The sequence below is a fragment of the Dermacentor silvarum genome, chromosome 9, assembly GCF_013339745.2.
Source record: "Dermacentor silvarum isolate Dsil-2018 chromosome 9, BIME_Dsil_1.4, whole genome shotgun sequence".
NCBI lineage: Eukaryota > Metazoa > Arthropoda > Arachnida > Ixodida > Ixodidae > Dermacentor > Dermacentor silvarum.
In genome coordinates this window covers 121581461-121598341 of record NC_051162.1, presented here as the reverse complement: position 1 = coordinate 121598341, position 16881 = coordinate 121581461, and the positions used below count along the sequence as shown (strand labels likewise).

The 16881-nt window shown below is 45.7% G+C and overlaps 1 protein-coding gene and 1 non-coding gene across 2 annotated transcripts in view; both read left to right on the top strand.

Moving 5' to 3' along the window:
• The window catches only part of LOC119463871 (cofilin/actin-depolymerizing factor homolog), a 7079-nt gene extending 1496 nt beyond the window's left edge, over positions 1–5583 (top strand). The window contains exons 2-3 of the mRNA XM_037724693.1: positions 2017–2279; positions 5430–5583. Coding sequence (XP_037580621.1) covers positions 2017–2279; positions 5430–5583 — 417 coding nt within the window. The remainder of the gene's footprint in view (positions 1–2016; positions 2280–5429) is intronic.
• Positions 5584–13429: 7846 nt separating this feature from the next.
• On the top strand, positions 13430–13521 carry Trnay-gua (transfer RNA tyrosine (anticodon GUA)). Its single transcript is given in 2 exon segments — positions 13430–13466; positions 13486–13521. It is a non-coding gene; the product is annotated as a tRNA-Tyr (tRNA).
• Positions 13522–16881: the final 3360 nt, after the last annotated feature.

The following is a 16881-nucleotide window of genomic DNA, read 5'->3' as shown; positions in this document are numbered from 1 at the left end:
CAATTAATTTTTTTGTAACGTGGTAGGGACTAAACTTTGAAACACATTCAAGATAGTTGTATTCGTTGCCGAGGAAAACGACACACATACCGACCGAGAGCCTGTTACTACGACAGCTGATAATTGATTCGGGGATAGGTTGCGCAGTGCTAAAACAATCGCCAATAATTCTGCTATGAAAATTGTCGTGTAATCCGGAAGGCGAATAGAAAAGGACCAACTAAGAGAAGGAGAAAAGATGCCTACGCCAGCCTTTTCGTCTAACATTGAAGCGTCAGTGGCTATTATATTGTTTGTTTCCTGGTGAGAGAGGTAATCTTGCAATTGGTCATTTAAATATTGGAATGGCATTAGTTTAGCATTCGAGGGGAAAATATCATCAAATTCAATTTGGAGGTTTTTTTTTTGATTGACTTAATTATTGGGTGAATACATTGAATTTGTACATTCAGTGGTGTTAGCTGTGCATGCCTGTACGAATACGATTTGAGGGGTGTGCAGTCGCGACCAATGATTATTAAAAAACGTACTTGGTTTATTAATGAAAACATACATTGATCTTCTTTGAGGAGAATCGTAAAACTTTAGGTACGTTTGGACAGTACAGCTGAGCGCTTTCAGCGGCATTTCATCGAACATCTTCTTCTTCTGCCCTCTCGTACCCCGTGTCCCATGGACTACTGCTTGCGGCACATACCCAAATCATACAAGGCTTTCACGCTTGTAACAATATATATATATATATATATATATATATATATATATACTACCTTGTTAGAAGAAATAAACCAGTTGTCAGACACAGGCCCGTCCACAGCCAGGAATTTTTTTCAGGGGGGGGGGGAGGGTGAGGGGGAGGGCCACTTGCTGCTTGCTATTTGAGGAAAGCACCTATTTTTCAGTAATTATTTTCGGTAAAAACCGCAGTATGTACATTATGTGAATTTTTAAATACTATTTTAATAGGGGACAGCATGACAGCGCAAAGTGGGCTGTGCGTAGAGTTGTGGGTGCCGAAGAAAGGGCGGAAGGGTCACAGTGGCGACAAAATCGGGAGCGCAGCCGCCCCTCACTGTTTATCGGGCGTCCTCTGCTCTTTTGTGATGCTCCGGGTTGTTTACGCTGCGACCCGTTCGGCCGAAGTACTCAGCGCCATAGGACATGGGCACGGAAAGATCAAAACTTCGGTGTGTGCGTGGGGGGGGGGGGGGGGGGGGGGGGGAGGTATCACTCGTATCGTCTACTTCCTTTGTCCTTCATCTGGATAGCGCTGTCCACCCCTAAAACATGTCTAACAAATGTTGCCGGTGCCATGCCGTTTATATACGCTATGCCGTTAGCTGCTTTGCTGAAGGGCTACGTAATGACTCGATATTTTCGACTATATTAAATTCTTACATTAATTTAGGGTCCTATAGACCTGTAAAGCCTAGCAAAAAATATAGTGAGAGGCATCTGAGCGCCGTAAATAACTTATATAACAGCTTTTATACAGCCACCTTTGGTTTCGGTTCACAGGAGAATACTATGTTGTGATGTGATGACGCAGTGCGTGGTCACGTGGGAGCAGGACATTGCGACCTTTTGACACTCGCTTCGGTCGAGCCTCGTATGTTGTACCCGTTGTGAGGGCCGATGTAGCGAGCCGGCGTGAGTGTCGAAACGTCGCACTGTCCTGCTCCCACGTGACCGCGTACTGCGTCATGACGTCACAACGCCGTAGAACCGAAACTGGCTGTAGAAAAGCTAATACAGTAAATTATTTTATTGCACTGTGGGCCTTGATAGTATTTTTCAGTAATTTAGAGGTATACCGGAGCTTCATTTAAAGTAAAAGAAGAATCGGGGCCCGCCTGCAGACGCTCGGACGGGCACGGACCTACGAACTACATTCCGTTTCCTAACTCGTATAGCTGATGCACGTGTAGCAAAACCCACGTCTCTTTTTACTGTGACGTCAATATCTGACGTAAGTTGCCAACTCAATTACCTCGGTCATTCTTGGCGCATGTGCAGTCTGCCACCGGTGTGACAGTCTCCGATGAGGTCAGGCCGACGTACGAGGCGATGCGGGACGGCAAGCAATACCGCTACATCGTCTACTACATAAAGGACCGCTCGGTCATAGCAGTCGATACCACGGGGGAGCGTTCGGTCACCTACGCTGACTTCTTGGAGACGGTGCAGAACGACTACGCAAACGAGTGTCGGTGGTTCGTATACGACTACCCCGACCCTGTCTATGCCGACTGGTCAACCAAACGCGTCTTTATTACCTGGTAAGGACGCCATCTCGACGTACTATATATAAAGGCCGGAGCAAAGCTGCAACTGTGCGATGTGTGAATTTCGAATAAGAATTCAATGCTTCTTCTTCTTCGCGTCCAAGTGTCCGATTCGAAAGCTCCGCGTTCAGTTTCTTCGAATAAATCATAACGGCAGGGATGTGCGACGCTATCCGCTGTCGTTGGTGCCATGAAAATACCGGCTACTTCTAGGCACTGTTGCAAGCCCACTAGCAACTGCGTGAGTTTTGAAAATCCGCCCTGCCACAAGCTGCTCAGCTTAACGGACTTCTAAATGACGTTACGGGTATTCCTTGTCCCCATTTCTTGCCATCTTTGTTCGCCGCGTTTCTTATTGTATATGATAGGCGTTTTGTTCAGAAAAAACCTGGGGCGGTCACGAAGCTCGTGCAGTAAAAAAACTCAGCGCTTCATTGCCAAGACGCTGCCGTGTGGCGCACTGTTTTAGTTTGTATTAGTTATTACAGTTAGCACGAGTTAAGTCGTAGTCTCGCTTTGAGCGGTGAATTAAATTGTATGCGTAAGTGTCATGTGACCCACTGAGCGAAATGCAGCTCCACTAACGTGAAACCTGGGGAAGTGCGAAGCATGCAGTGATGCACCGCTAATGGGGTCATACTGCCTTAAGCAATGGTTCATAACCCCGTAAACGCGGCCTCCCCATTACGACGACAGAAGAGAAGTGAAATACTACGCCGGAATGATGAGCGGCAACGCAGCCATCTGTGGAAGACGACGACGAAAGCGGGACCAGTGGCACGAGCGCGTGCCGAGCCCGAGCACGAGCCGCATGCTTTATCGTGACGACGACGACAGGAGAGCCGACAGCCCGAGCGCATAAGGTGATTCGCACCTAAAAGGAAGACAGTGATAAACTTAAAGATAAGAGAGGCCTAGATAACACTCTCGTTGATTTTAGACGCAGTTGGGAATGCTACCTTCTAATGCGTAAAGTAGACAGCCGGTCGCCTATTAGACTAATAGCTATAGAGTTTGAGTCAAAAGACGCAGTTGAAGCCTAGCAATGAGATATAGAAAGGTACTAATTACAAGCATCGTAGTGCATTCCGCTGACGCTGCGGGAAAGATATAATGGGAGATATCTTGAAGAGATCTTCGTGTTTCCGGAGGGCTTAGACTGAGTCACTGCATGCGTTACATGGCAGCGGGATGTACAGTGCTCGGCGATCGAAACGCCATCTCGGACAGCATGGCGGCTGCCGCTTGTTGCGCTACTGGTGATCGCTGGGTGATCGCTGAGGGGGCCGAATGCAGTTACGATGCATGAAAAAGCTTCTCGCTTTCATATCACACAAAAATGCATCATCTCAGTGTCATCAGCGCCCACCGATGGCGCAAAAAAGTCCCGGCCGCCATGTCGTCCGAGATCGCGTTTCAATCGCCGAGCACTGTACGTGATGAACTTGCCCCAAAATTGTCGTCAAGACTATACCGACACCGTGTGTGTGTCCTCTTGCCCCGCCATTTGCACACTTACTCTAAATTTGCAACGTTCTTCGCCGCCGTTTTTTTTTTTTTTTTCGCGAGTGTATCTGCTTAGCATTTCATACCACAGCATTTTCTTGTCTCATGTTTGCAGGTAATGAGCCTTTATACGACCCTAACTGACTTTTTGGAACGTGAGAATATGGCAACGTGCACACAGTATGAACCGCGCGTAGAAAATCCCCGTCAAGAATACAACCTGCGCGGAGCCGCGTAGAAGACTCGCATTCTACCGGGCAGCAAATGTCACAGTTCGTATCGTCATCATCATGGTCATCATCATCATCAGTCCTATCTTTATGTCCACTGCAGAACGAAGGCCTCTCCCTGCGATCTCCGATTGCCCCTGTCTTCCGCTAGCTGATTCCAACTTGCACCTGCAAATTTCCTAAGTTCACCACCCTACGTATAGTTTTCTGCCGTCGTCGACTGCGCTTCTCTTCCCTTGGCACATATTCTGTTACTCGAATAGTCCCCGGGTTATCTGCCCTACGCATTACATGACCTGCCCAGCTCCATTTTCTTTCTCTTATTGTCAACTAGAATGTTGGCTATCCCCGTTTCCTCTCCGATACACACCACTCTCTTCCTGTATCTTACTGTTACGCCTAACATTTCTCGCTCCATCGCTCTTTGCGCGGTCCTTAACTCGTACGGCTCGTATATAGGGCTCCGCAATTACGAATATTCATGTCTGTGGCGTTGCCTCCGAAATTTGCGGTGCGTTGCTCCGAGCCGGAGATCTCTAAGACGCGTGCGTGAGAGCTGCGTAAGACCGCTAGGTGCCGCCACGATGCTACACCTCATGTGGAACGTGGCGAATAATCTTCCAAGGCACGAAGGAACAAATGCGAAAAGGTTCTATTCGTCTGTTTGACATGTCCAGTTTATTAAATGTTTGTGCAGCCCTACGGTCATTTTATTGCGATAGAAATTATATGGAAACTCCAGGCGTATTTCTGCCGTCACCGTCGTCGTCGCCGTGAGGTTCCATATAAAGTCCACGGGCGATAAAATCGTCGCCACGCGCCGTACGCTGTATGTGCGAGTGAAATCATGCGCCAGCGAGCCGCACCCAAGGGCGGGAAGCGGGAAGGAAGCGCGCAGTCTTCCAGTCGCGCACAACGCTCCGGAGGGAAGGTAGGGACGTGGAGGGGCCGCGCTTTACTGCGGCCGCGCGCTCCCACCGGGCTGGAAGGCTCCGGGGGGAGTGGGGAGGGGGGGGGTGCGTTTGGCGCCGCGAGCGTTCACTCGCGCGGCTGTACCTTGAATGTCATCTGCAGCGGGGGCAGAGTCCGCCCTCCCAGTGTTTTCGCGGCTAAGATCGCATTCATGCGAGCGCCGGCACGAAGCTCAATTCGCTCGCTGCTGCAGACGCGCTCACTCACTCCAGCGTTTTGACAATTTCCGCGGTCATCGAGTGAGATGCGTACATGTTTGCTTGTGAGCGCGTGACACCATGCTTGTTAATTTAACTAGTGTACCTATGTTTACAAGTTTATACGGCCGATAAAACTACTATACTTACTTTGTATAGCTGTCTACTAATTTACTATCGCAATCGATGCTTCACCCTTTGGGCGAAACTGCGACTTTAAGTGTTCTTGCCTTATGCAGGGTTCCAGAGGGGGCCAACTTGAGGCAGCAGCTGATTTACAAGAGCACTGCAGAAATTCTCCGAAGGGAACTCGTCGGGAACGCTGTGGAGGTCGAGGGGTCCAGCATTGCAGATATCAGCCAAGAAAAAATAGATGCTGCCCTGAAGCATTAGAGACATGCACTTCTAACCGCTGAGGAGTGGTTTCGTCTAACCCTTTTCTTTTCCCGCGAAGTTCTTCCTTCTGCATCTGCTTGAAACGAGGTGAAAAATGTGTCCGCTTTTCCTCGACAAGACGAAGCAAGCCGACGTTGGAGGACTCTCTACATAGCTGATTGATTGTAAAGTCCTCCCAAGCGGCGGCTTTATGCGGTGTAGACGCAATCTCTTGCTATTTTCTGTTTTGCAATAGTTGAGCTGTATTGAGCTCTGTCAGCATGTTTTGCTTCTATACTCGTTTTTTTAGTACTTATTGTTTTTCCTTTTTTTTTTTTTTTTTTGCTTGCAGCTTGCCCACTTTGACTTCTCCCTATTACTTCAATATTGTTAATAAAACATTTGCACCGCTTCAGCTGTTTCGTGTTATACACCCGTGACGTGAGTTTATACCATGTGCACATTGCGGTGGCAGTGCGAGGACCACTTTGCGCTTTCAGAGCGAAGCTGCATGCCGAAGCTGCTAGCCGAGTTGCACTATTTCATAAACTGCTTTATTCCTTCCTCTCAATAAATGAAACGTGCCATGCCGCCATCGGGTGTAGATTTACAGCTGAATCTGCTTCACGCTGTGTTGAACCATGCTCACCGAGACCAGTGGCGTAGCCAGAAATTTTGTTCGGGGGGAGGGGGCTCACGTTGCAGCGCGGCCCCCTCCTTGTAGAATTTGTCGAGGGATCACATACATGTATAATAACATCATTGCCATTCACATTGTATATTAGATGCTGCAATGGAATTCTTGAGCGCTACGCACTGTCAAGACAACTAAAATGTGTATTTTTTCATAAAAGAATATATTCGTGTGTCCCAAAAATTGCGGCAGAAATAACCGATATCAATGCTTCCACGTTTTTTGTCTGTTTAATAAGTAAATAAAATATCACGCGAACTTTAGCACTCTATCAGTTCGAAACCAGCAAAGCAGTGCATGCGCACCTGATATAAAAACGCAAAGGCCGTGAAATTAATAAGTTGAGGTCAAATATTCTGATGATTGATTTTGAAGATTTTGATTTTGTCATTCAAGAACCTTGTTTACATTTTTGTACATATGCGACGGCCAGAGAAAAACCTCAATGACGCTGTCCTTCGTTCCGATCTATTGCGCAGGAGCAGCTGTTACCGTTCGTGTATTGTGAGTAATTGCACGGAAATTATAGTCGCAACAGAGAGTACATATAAAAAGCAGGAGTTCGGCAAAATATACATTAGAAATGCGAAGATACAGTGGAATATACAGATGCGAAGATACGGCTTGGTGGTAATCCGGATGGTACAATTATAGAAAAGTCCTTCGAGATTATCCTGTGATTTTTGAACCGTTGGTGTAACTGTGCTAATATGTGGTCCATGAATGGAGTCAACACAGTTCTGCGCATTGGCGGAAAGTTTTCATTTTTTCGGGGGGAGCTGGGGCCTGACCAGCTTTCCGAACCCCACCCATGTATGTATGTAGTGTATGTATGTATGTATGTATGTATGTATGTATGTATGTATGTATGTATGTATGTATGTATGTATGTATGTATGTATGTATGTATGTATGTATGTATGTATGTATGTATGTATGTATGTATGTATGTATGTATGTATGTATGTATGTATGTATGTATGTATGTATGTTACCTTTAATAACAGTTACACTGGAAACTTCGTGTGACTTCGAAAGATTGCACACTGATGTGACCAGCTCGGAGCTTATATGAGTATTTGCAAGACCTCAGGGTAAGAGACAATTCAGTTTTACAGCCTGACTCCCCTCGCACCGCCAAGAGACCGGCGTCTCTTGGTTGAGCCATGCGACAAGCGGATTCAGTCAAACACGTTAGGGAGATACATGTGTTTTGTGCTTATTAAGTCGCACAAGTACACATCTATGAAAAAGCAATGTAACGCCTTGTAAAAGACCTAATACAAAAGATGCAATCGAGAAATCTTTTCCTGACGAACGGTCAGTTATTGAGAAGATAAGACATAACATATAGAAACGTTAAACAATATATAACAACTTCTGAACACAACTTATGACTAGAATTATTAGCATAAGTATAAGGTGATTCCATAACGCCGTAGTTTATGCCACTGGTACCGTTTATTTTCCGGAGGCAGAACAAATGATTATAGAGTAAAAATTATCAGGTGCCCAAATAACTAACATATTAACAAATAAATAAATAAGACAGCGATATCTCAAAAGCGCGAAAGGACTCGATAGCAAATATAGGAACAACGTGGATTGTGTTATTGAGAGGCAAATGCAATATATGACGAATAAAAATTAAGGAAAATGCACAGATAGACTAGGGAGTTTTACAAATAGCGCAACCACGCGTCTTTTCTTACCCAATTGGCCTCGCTCTGCTTGCGCTGTTATGGACCCCATTTTCGTTCCTTTGTATAACTTTTTGCATTGTTTTCTAAGCCAGGTGGTTTGCTTTGACTTGTAAGTTGGTGCCTTTTTCTCTCCTATTAAAGACATCAGTTCGTTGTCTGATGCGATGATTTCACCATCATTGAAAAAGTGTTCGTTCGGGCACTTGATCTGGAAATGAAGTGGTCGGCAATCTTATTCAAATTGATTTTGCGGGAGAGTTCTTTGTGAGCGTGCAAAATTGCCAGATAGTTCAAACGGGCTTGTCCAGTCGTCGACCGCAAGTGCATTTTCATTCGCCGAAGGCAAGAAAAGGACCTCTCGGATGTGGTCGACGAGACTGGTATGGCCAACGCAATTTTCTTTAGCTTGGCCATTTTCGGCAAAAGGTTTCGCAGGTTTCGCCCTTGCCCCCCGTAAACATGTGCACGACGTCCCCGAATGTGTACAATGATGCCGACCTTTGCTGGCTTAAAATGTGAATCAACACATCTCTGCGAAATCAGGCGTACTGGTTCAAGGTCGTCACCGTAGAATTATGTTATATATGCTTTGTCTTCCTTCCCTATGGCAAGCTGCTCAATGTGGGACTCATGCTGCCACATATCAGGTTGTTTAACGAAGACAGCACTGTGTCAAGTACTTCATAGAACCTCTGGCGGTACATGTCACTCGCTGATGGAAACACGTGAGCTGAGGAACCTTGTTGATAGCGGCGTGGAGTCTTCTTTTGTCTAGCAGCTAGAACACACGGGTCCTCAACTCTTACTTTTCCTGCCTCTGCCCTACATACGCGGGTCACGCGCTTTATTTTGGAGTTAATCTGCGCCGAGTTCAAGCGTGGGCCATCCTAGAGGCTTGTCCCTTCGTGTGCGCTGTCTCCCCACGCGCCTATATAGTGTTATGTTTCCGCTGGTGCTTATACGGTGGAAAATACGCTTCCTTTTCAGCGTCAGACGGGTTCTGGCGAAGTAGCGATAAGCGAGGTGCTCACTGTTGGTTTTCGTTGGTGCTCATGTTGTGTTTGTAGCCGGTGCACATTAGCGAGCTCGACGCCTGTTTTCTTTTCCTCCTTTTATTGCGACAGCAATTGTATCGACACCCCAGGCGAATTTTCGCTGTCGTCATCGCCGTGATATTCCGTATAATGTCCAAAAGTCATATGAGTGAGCGACCCGTACACTGTGGGTGCGAGAAAAAGCCCGTAACACTGAGCCGGATAGGATGGCGGCTTGATGGACATTATCTTCCAACGCGCTCAATATTCGGTTTAGTTGGAGCTCACGTGATCAAATGTACGCATGGGGAGGAGAGCACGCGTCTTCTCGTCTAGCCCTGCCGCATCTGCAAATTACTGTGTGCGGTTGACGCTTACGCGGCCCGCGTGCTGTATCCAATAGTTGGTAATAATTGGGGGTGCAATGATCAAGGGCGAGCAGGGATGGCTACTAACTTCATGCACGCTGTCTTACTTCTTAGGCTGTTTTTCCGCGGCCCAAGTGTTGCAGATCGCATAGCATAAGTCAAGAGACAGGGCTAATTGGAGATCGCTGACAGAGGCCATCCTGTAGTGGACATAAAATATGCAGATGATGATGATGATGACTCTAATTTTCTGAGTCGCGGTGAATCGCATGGCTGTACAAACCGTTCGCCCCCGCTGCTGGCGTTCATCATAATGTCAGCGTTGTGATAGCGACTGCTCATGGTCATCCAGCGGGATATTTACAAGTTTACATGGTCCGTGCATTGCACGATGTTTGTTATTTTAATTAGTGAGTAAATGTTACTACACTTCATATAGGCGATATAACCAACGTACAGACTCGTGTGAGGGCCGCACTTTTTTGCCGCAATTTTGACGAGCTTTACAAGGGACCGGGCCATTTTATCTCATTTTTCCAACTACGAGTATGAAATCCGCCTTAAACCTCCGCGATCGCCTCCTCTCGCCATCTATAGTCGTGTACAACTTTAGAAGGCAGTGGCATTTGCCCCTCAAAGGCGGGTGCACACGAGCATCCACCAATGGGCGCGCACTCTACAATGACGTCATGAGCCGGACAGCCGGTGACCCCGCCGACGGAGGACATGGCAGCCGCGCTTCGAGCTGTTCCGAGTCGCGTCAGCGGGACTATTTCTTTAGTCGCGGTGGAAATCGGCTGCTGCGCTTCAGTGGTCAGGGCGGGGCGCCTCTCCTGTCTTCTTAAGTTATATCCGACTTTTTTTATATAGTTGCGACGCGCGAAAGTACGCTGCGCGAGAAAATTTGCAGTGGAGCGCGATTGCTTCTCGGTTGTATTAAAGAATATATATTTTTTCTTTCAAGTTGTGGGTGCGGCTCTTACACGGATTTATACGGAAAGAATACGTTTCGTGTAATTGTCTGATGTTTCGCTATCATTAATACTGCTTCGCATTTCCGGCAAAACTGCAGCCTCTTTTTTTTTCTGAGTCCTAGTAGAAGCTCTCTTGCGTATGATTGCTATTGATTCTGATTTCGAGTGAATCCGGCTTGTCTTCACTTTGGTTACTAAGTTAACTATATATATTTATGGCCTCTGCATGCACGTTGCGATGTTCCCATCCTCAATATATGTTGTAAATTATTATAAGTTTTTTTTGTTTTTGTTTCATGAGTCGCTAGCATTACCTACTGGAAAGAGAAGCAATGCTGAGACACATATTCACGTGTATTTCACACACCGTTGATAAAAGACTGCCGAAGGGGTCGTTGAAGTCTGCAGGTCTTTTTCAGTGTCAAAAAAGTGTGCAAAGCAATCTGTAGCGAGTTGAACATACAGCAACCCTATTGATTCTCTAAACATAGGCTATCCATATCATTAGAAGTAATTGTTAGTTGGCTACCTCTTTCTCTTTCAAAATATCCTAAATTTTGTCCTTTGTATACACATTGAAACATAATGTGTCGGTGCATGGGGTTCACACTGGGAATTAAAATAACATGTTGAAGGGAAAAAATACGGATGAGGGAGCCGCCGTTAGTGCTTCTAATGCGCTTGTTTTCCTATTGCCAGGATTTTCAGAAATAAAGCGAAAGTACGAATAAAAGCCGTGCACGTCCGCGTCAACAATGATGCAGTTAGCTTGTCGTCGCAATAACATTGTAAGGGAAAATGTAGAGGCAACTCAAAAGAAACCACCAACGGTTTGGTTAACAGGACTCTGGGACTGACATTTTAGAAGCGGGGGGCTTCGGCATCACCGGGGAGGGGGGCTCAAGTCCGTAGGAACTCAACGGAGGGGACTCAAGCCCCGGAGCCCCCCCCCCCCCCCCCCCCCCCCGTAGTCGGCGCCTATATGTCTTGCGTTAACCTCTGCACCGTGTGCTATGTAGTATTTCACTTTTCTTACTGTTATTGGCATGCACTGCTTGCAGAGCAGAGTGGCTTTCTTGAATGCAAGCTTTCTCATTCCCATATTTAATTCCTGGTCTCGTTCAGGATTGCTCTTCTTGCGGAATAGCCTGGGTTTTTGCGCAAGCTACACTGAAGTGGTTGATTGCAGAATCTGGTTGCAGAAATTGGTCGTGGTCGCTGTGTTACGTTTGTTGGATTTGGGGGGCCTCTTAAGTTGCATTGGGAAGCAGTCTCTCGAGGTAAGCACCTGCTCCTGAAGTCCATACAGCGACACAGACTCCCAATTTACACGCACCGTGATTGGTGCTCCCCATTCCGTCCTTTTCCTGCCGCAGCTGTGTGCAAATTTTGCTTGTGGCCTTCGTTGGCCGCGATTTGGCGTCAACAGAGACCAGCATACATGCTTACATGGTCCGAAGTGTATGAAGTTGATAGCCACATGGGTGGAAAGGCCGACAAAAGTGGCTGCCGAAGGTGATGCCCAAGAAACCGACTTGTCCATTTTGAGACAAAGTGGGGCACCAAGTGTGAGCCACATATTAGCGGCCCCCGAAAGAAAAGAAACGTGCAGGCTGGAAAGGAGTTAACGCTAAAATGCTGGGTAGTCGATGTCGCTGTGTTGGCTGCAGCAGCAGATATGCCTGCGTCAGCCACATGCTTCGCAATGCAAGTTGCTTATCTTCAACGATGACTGTCGGTGCAAACAGGTGGGATATGCTGCCCAATCGGTTTGCGTTTCTTGTTGTCGCTTATTGTTACCAGACCACCATGTGCAACGAAGGCAATCACTGTGCCTGTAGTCGGACTGCTGAATGTGCCTAAGCGACCCGTGTACGTCATTCTTCACTGCTACCATGTGGATCTTAGCCAATGTACGTATAGTGTATTGTCTGAACCTTATGCGGTGATTGAATGCAGAATCTCATTTTGCTGTTATCTCACTGGTTTATATGGTCGCTGTGTTACGTTTCTTGGATGTGGCGGCCTGGTCATTTGCACTGGTAAGCAGCCTTTCGAGGTAAGCACCTGCATGCTCCTGCAGTCCGCGCAGCGACATAGACTCCCAATTAACACGCACCGTGATTGGTGCACCCCGTTCCCTCCTTTCCTGCAGCAGCCGTGGGCGATTTGGCATACGTGCTTATATATGATGGTCGGAAATGTATGAAGTTGATAGCCACCTGCTGGGTGGAAAGGCCCGAAAATGTGGCTGCCGAAGCTGATGCCCACTAAAACGACTTGTGCATATTGAGAGAAAGTGGGGCACCGAGTGTCAGTGACACTTTAGCGGCCCCGATAGACAAAAATAAACGTGCAGGTTGGAAAGGAGGTAATGCTAAAACGCACGGTAATGAAATAATCCTGCGTTATTGGGAGCAGCGCCTCCAATATCCACCACCTCATAAGTCGCTCACCAAATTCGAACAAGTGACCTAGAAGCAGCTCCAATCCCGCACACTTAGCTCGATCTCATTCACCGGAATGCACCCTATGCGGTGCCCCCCGAGCAGACTTCCATCATATTCTATACATTTGCCCTGAGCTCCAACCACCATCCGAATGGCAATTAACAGACCTAGAGAGATGGGAGATCGCGGTGTCCAGCTCCGACCCGGCTGCGCAAAAGCAGCTGGTGGGCTGGGCTTTGAGAGTCGCCGAGGGTCACAAGCTCACGGCCACCCTACGAGATCTAGAGATTCGTAGGTTCTATATAAGGTTCAAGTATTTAATAAACGTTTTCCGCCACCAACACAGAGTCAATTGCTCGCGACTGCGCTAGCTGTCAGAACAAGTTAAGTTAGAATACCGACCTCGCAAGGTCTCTACACTGTATTCACTGCCCACCTGGATCTGTTTCTCGAAAAGCACATGTCAACAGACAAGTGTTCGTCAAAGAGCCATTTGTGAATTAAGTCAACTAGAGGAGGCGTTGATTAAGTTGACTTCATCTCATCAGAAGCTGCGATTAAAGTGACGTGTTTAAAGTACACTCTACTGCGACTAAGCAGTTGCTGTTTTCACTCAATCCATTGAAAGCCTTGCTTCGGCTCCGTCGATAGCTCAGTTGGTAGAGCGGTGGACTGTAGAGGACAATCCAACATTGATATCCATAGGTCGCTGGTTCGAATCCGGCTCGACGGAAAATTTATTTTTGCATTTTTCTGGTAGTTTTTTTTTTTTAATTATTATTAAACGTCAACATATGCGTGCTTAAACATTTTAAAGAAACACGATAGAGGAATATGCAGTTGTTCGGTGGTGTCGCCACTACCTCGCCGTCACGTCAGTGCTTGTGGGCAAGGTGGGTGTGACTACATCGGATTCTAAATGAGCCAGGCAGTGAATGTAGCAGGTTTTGAGTACTCTTCCCTGCTCCAAAACGACGCAAAACGTAAAGGATCGTTACAAAATGCACCATTCGCAACTGCCGTCTCAATTACAAAGTAGGTAGCGCCATCTGTTACAGACTTTTGCAACCTGCTCGAGCAAGTGTGGCTAGCTTATGTTGAGTACCTCGTTGCGATGTTATTCGCGCTAACAGGGACACGAAATTAAAGGTCTGACACTTCAATAAATTCAATTACGTATTAAAATGCCATATTTTATGGCTTTATATTCAGTCACGTAGAAGAAAACCAAATGTAAAATCTAACATACGGGTGACATCTTGGTTTCGTTTTCGTGAGTGTGCGTACTATGCGCACGCCTCGCTTTTCATTGCTGTTACACGTTCCTCGTAATGTTTACACTATTGCGCATTAAATGCGATCATTTTGATTATAAATAATCGTGAAAAACTCTCCGAAATGGCTTGCTGCGGAGATGAGAGTAAAACGTTCGCGGGCGGTTCCTAGATGTCCAGCCTCTGGGCCGCATGTCGACGTCACAGCTTTGCAGCTCCCAAGCGAAAATTGAACGTGGCAGTATTTCCAAATAACGATTTCTGGATCGAATCAAATAACGGATACATGTTCATTTTAAAACAAAGTGAAATACAAACCATGTGTACTACTTTGTGCGCGCATCACGGCACAACAGTTTAAAGAGATGCAACAGGGATTAGATTATCCAAATATAAGATTGCTATCCTTAAAATCACGACAACAAATCTTAATGAGTGGTGTCATTTTTTAGAGAAGTTGAACCGGCTCCATTTTGTTTCCTGCAGGGAAACTGCAACGCCTGTCTGCAGCACCTACGGCTATCCCAAAGCAGAGTCACTCGCAACAGTCCTCACTTGCATTGGTCTTTCGCCCCTAGCTATAAGACCGCTATTCGTTATAATCAAAAAGCGGCATTGACACTCGACAATGTTTAATGGGGAATTCCTGAATGGAATAGCAAAGCCTTCTTTGCATTTCTAAGCATAAAAGCTCATTAATTATTGGTCCATCAAACATACTTTAAACCTTCCAGACCTGTCATCCTGATGGCTTGCTAAGCATAACAAGTTGTAAAATAAACAATATGCAGAGACTCAACCTGATGACTTTTGTGGACATTTATTGTGCACCCAAATAGAAGGTTCGATACAGGACAACACCGTGGAATCTACAATGTCAGATCGACATCACAGGCACCACAGCCTGGGCGCCACGTTCGAGAAAGGGAAGACCAGCCTTCATTTTCTCCGCTATTAATCAAGCCAAACAAACCAAAATTCGAACGAATAATCTGACAGCACAAACTTATTTAGACAAGGAAAAATACTTTTTAGCGCAGAAATCGTAGGAAGAAAGGAAGAAGGCGACATGACAGTGTGGAACGTTCCCCTACAGAGCCCTTAATAACAGGTCATGGCTAATTTCAGTGAAGAATCCATCCCAAGATGACTGTCATGGGATTAAAAAGCATTTCCGTTCCTTGTGATGGCCAAAGTAAATGTGAAAAGGTCTACACTACAGGTTTTTACTGCTGTTACAAAAAAAAAAAAAAAAAAAAAAAACGAGGTTAAAGCAATGCTTATATCACATCATGCGGTTGCACGAGGACATGTGTTTATCTTTTATCAGCACAGTAACACTGCAACACTAATGTAAATTAAGTTTTGCTGTCATGTACCTTTTAAGTACATTGGAGTTCAGATGTAAGGTTAAAGCTTTCTTGAGAAAGAAGCATTGACTACTGCTGCATCTGTCTTCACTAGCTGCATGAACCAACATTCCAAGCTTCCTTAATTACTCCTTGGCAGTGTGAAACAGGCAAGCTTACTGGCTTGTACTCAACATCTTTACAAAAGCTAAAAATGCATCTGAGGCAAGTTACATGCACAGTTGAACTTTATTCCACAGGATCACACCCTGTACGTTCATACAAGTGCAATCAATATAAGTACAGTCAACCACCAAATTTTACGAACCATGAAATCTGAGAAATAGCTAAATATATCTGCTGCCTCACAAAGCAGCCGGGTATTTGCATTTTGGGCCTCGACTAGAATGTGCTAACAACATTGTTGTATACAGTTTTACTGGCTACTGCTACAGGCTGCTGGAGAATTGAACATTTTCTGAGATCCCGTGGTCCGTAAACTTTTGTGGTTGACTGTACATATATCTTGTGGAGTATTTAGTTTAGTTATTTTAGCCAGGTCAAACATGGCATCTTTGTCATGATGCGGTTCAAGCTGGGGTGCTACTATGGACATTTCGCCACTGCTATATTCACCACCTTGCCTGGTTTGATTGGCTCAAACAAAAAGACATGGCATAACGTGGCCAAAATACAGCCTAACGTCAACATAATGAGCATGGATATTAAAAACTATCAGATATAACAAAGTATCTCAGTATTCCTAATAGCTGATATTAGCATGTATGCTTAATGAATATTGAATATTCTTTTATTATTCCTAGTTACGATAAAAGCCACGACAAATACTGTTGCCAAACTGTTCAATCAAGACAGGGAAAGCTAAATCACTATGCATTTCATGCATGCATTGTGCAGTCATCGTGACCCTTTCCCCTCACCTCCCCAAGTCTGAATGCTGCTCCGTCTCACTAATGTATTAAGAGGCACGCATATTCCATGCTCCCTCAACACGTGAAACTCCTGAAAGTGTGGGCAGAGTCTACGATAGACCAGGTACCTCAGCAAACACTTCAATTCATAAAGACAGTGCAACAACTAGAAACAGGCTATCGCTTAAGCAAAACATTATTTGTGGCGGTGGAAATAAGGTACCATGCAATAACTCTTCAAAATTAATAGACTAAAGCATTAATTAATGAGATTAATGCACATGTTGTGATTATGCCCGAGGGTGCTCAATAGGAGTCCATTTAGTAGAAGCCCTATGACTAGCACCAGTGTTGAAGAATGTGTTCCTGAATTTTGGCATGAAATACATTGACATTTCACACATGCTTGTGCCAATGTGCATACTGAAGTCCCTGTATGAAAATTTGACATGCAACAGCTAAGTATTAGCATTACTGGTGCTTGCCTTGTTATTCCTACTAAATTGACACGCCTTGAGCTCGACCAACTTCATGTTCT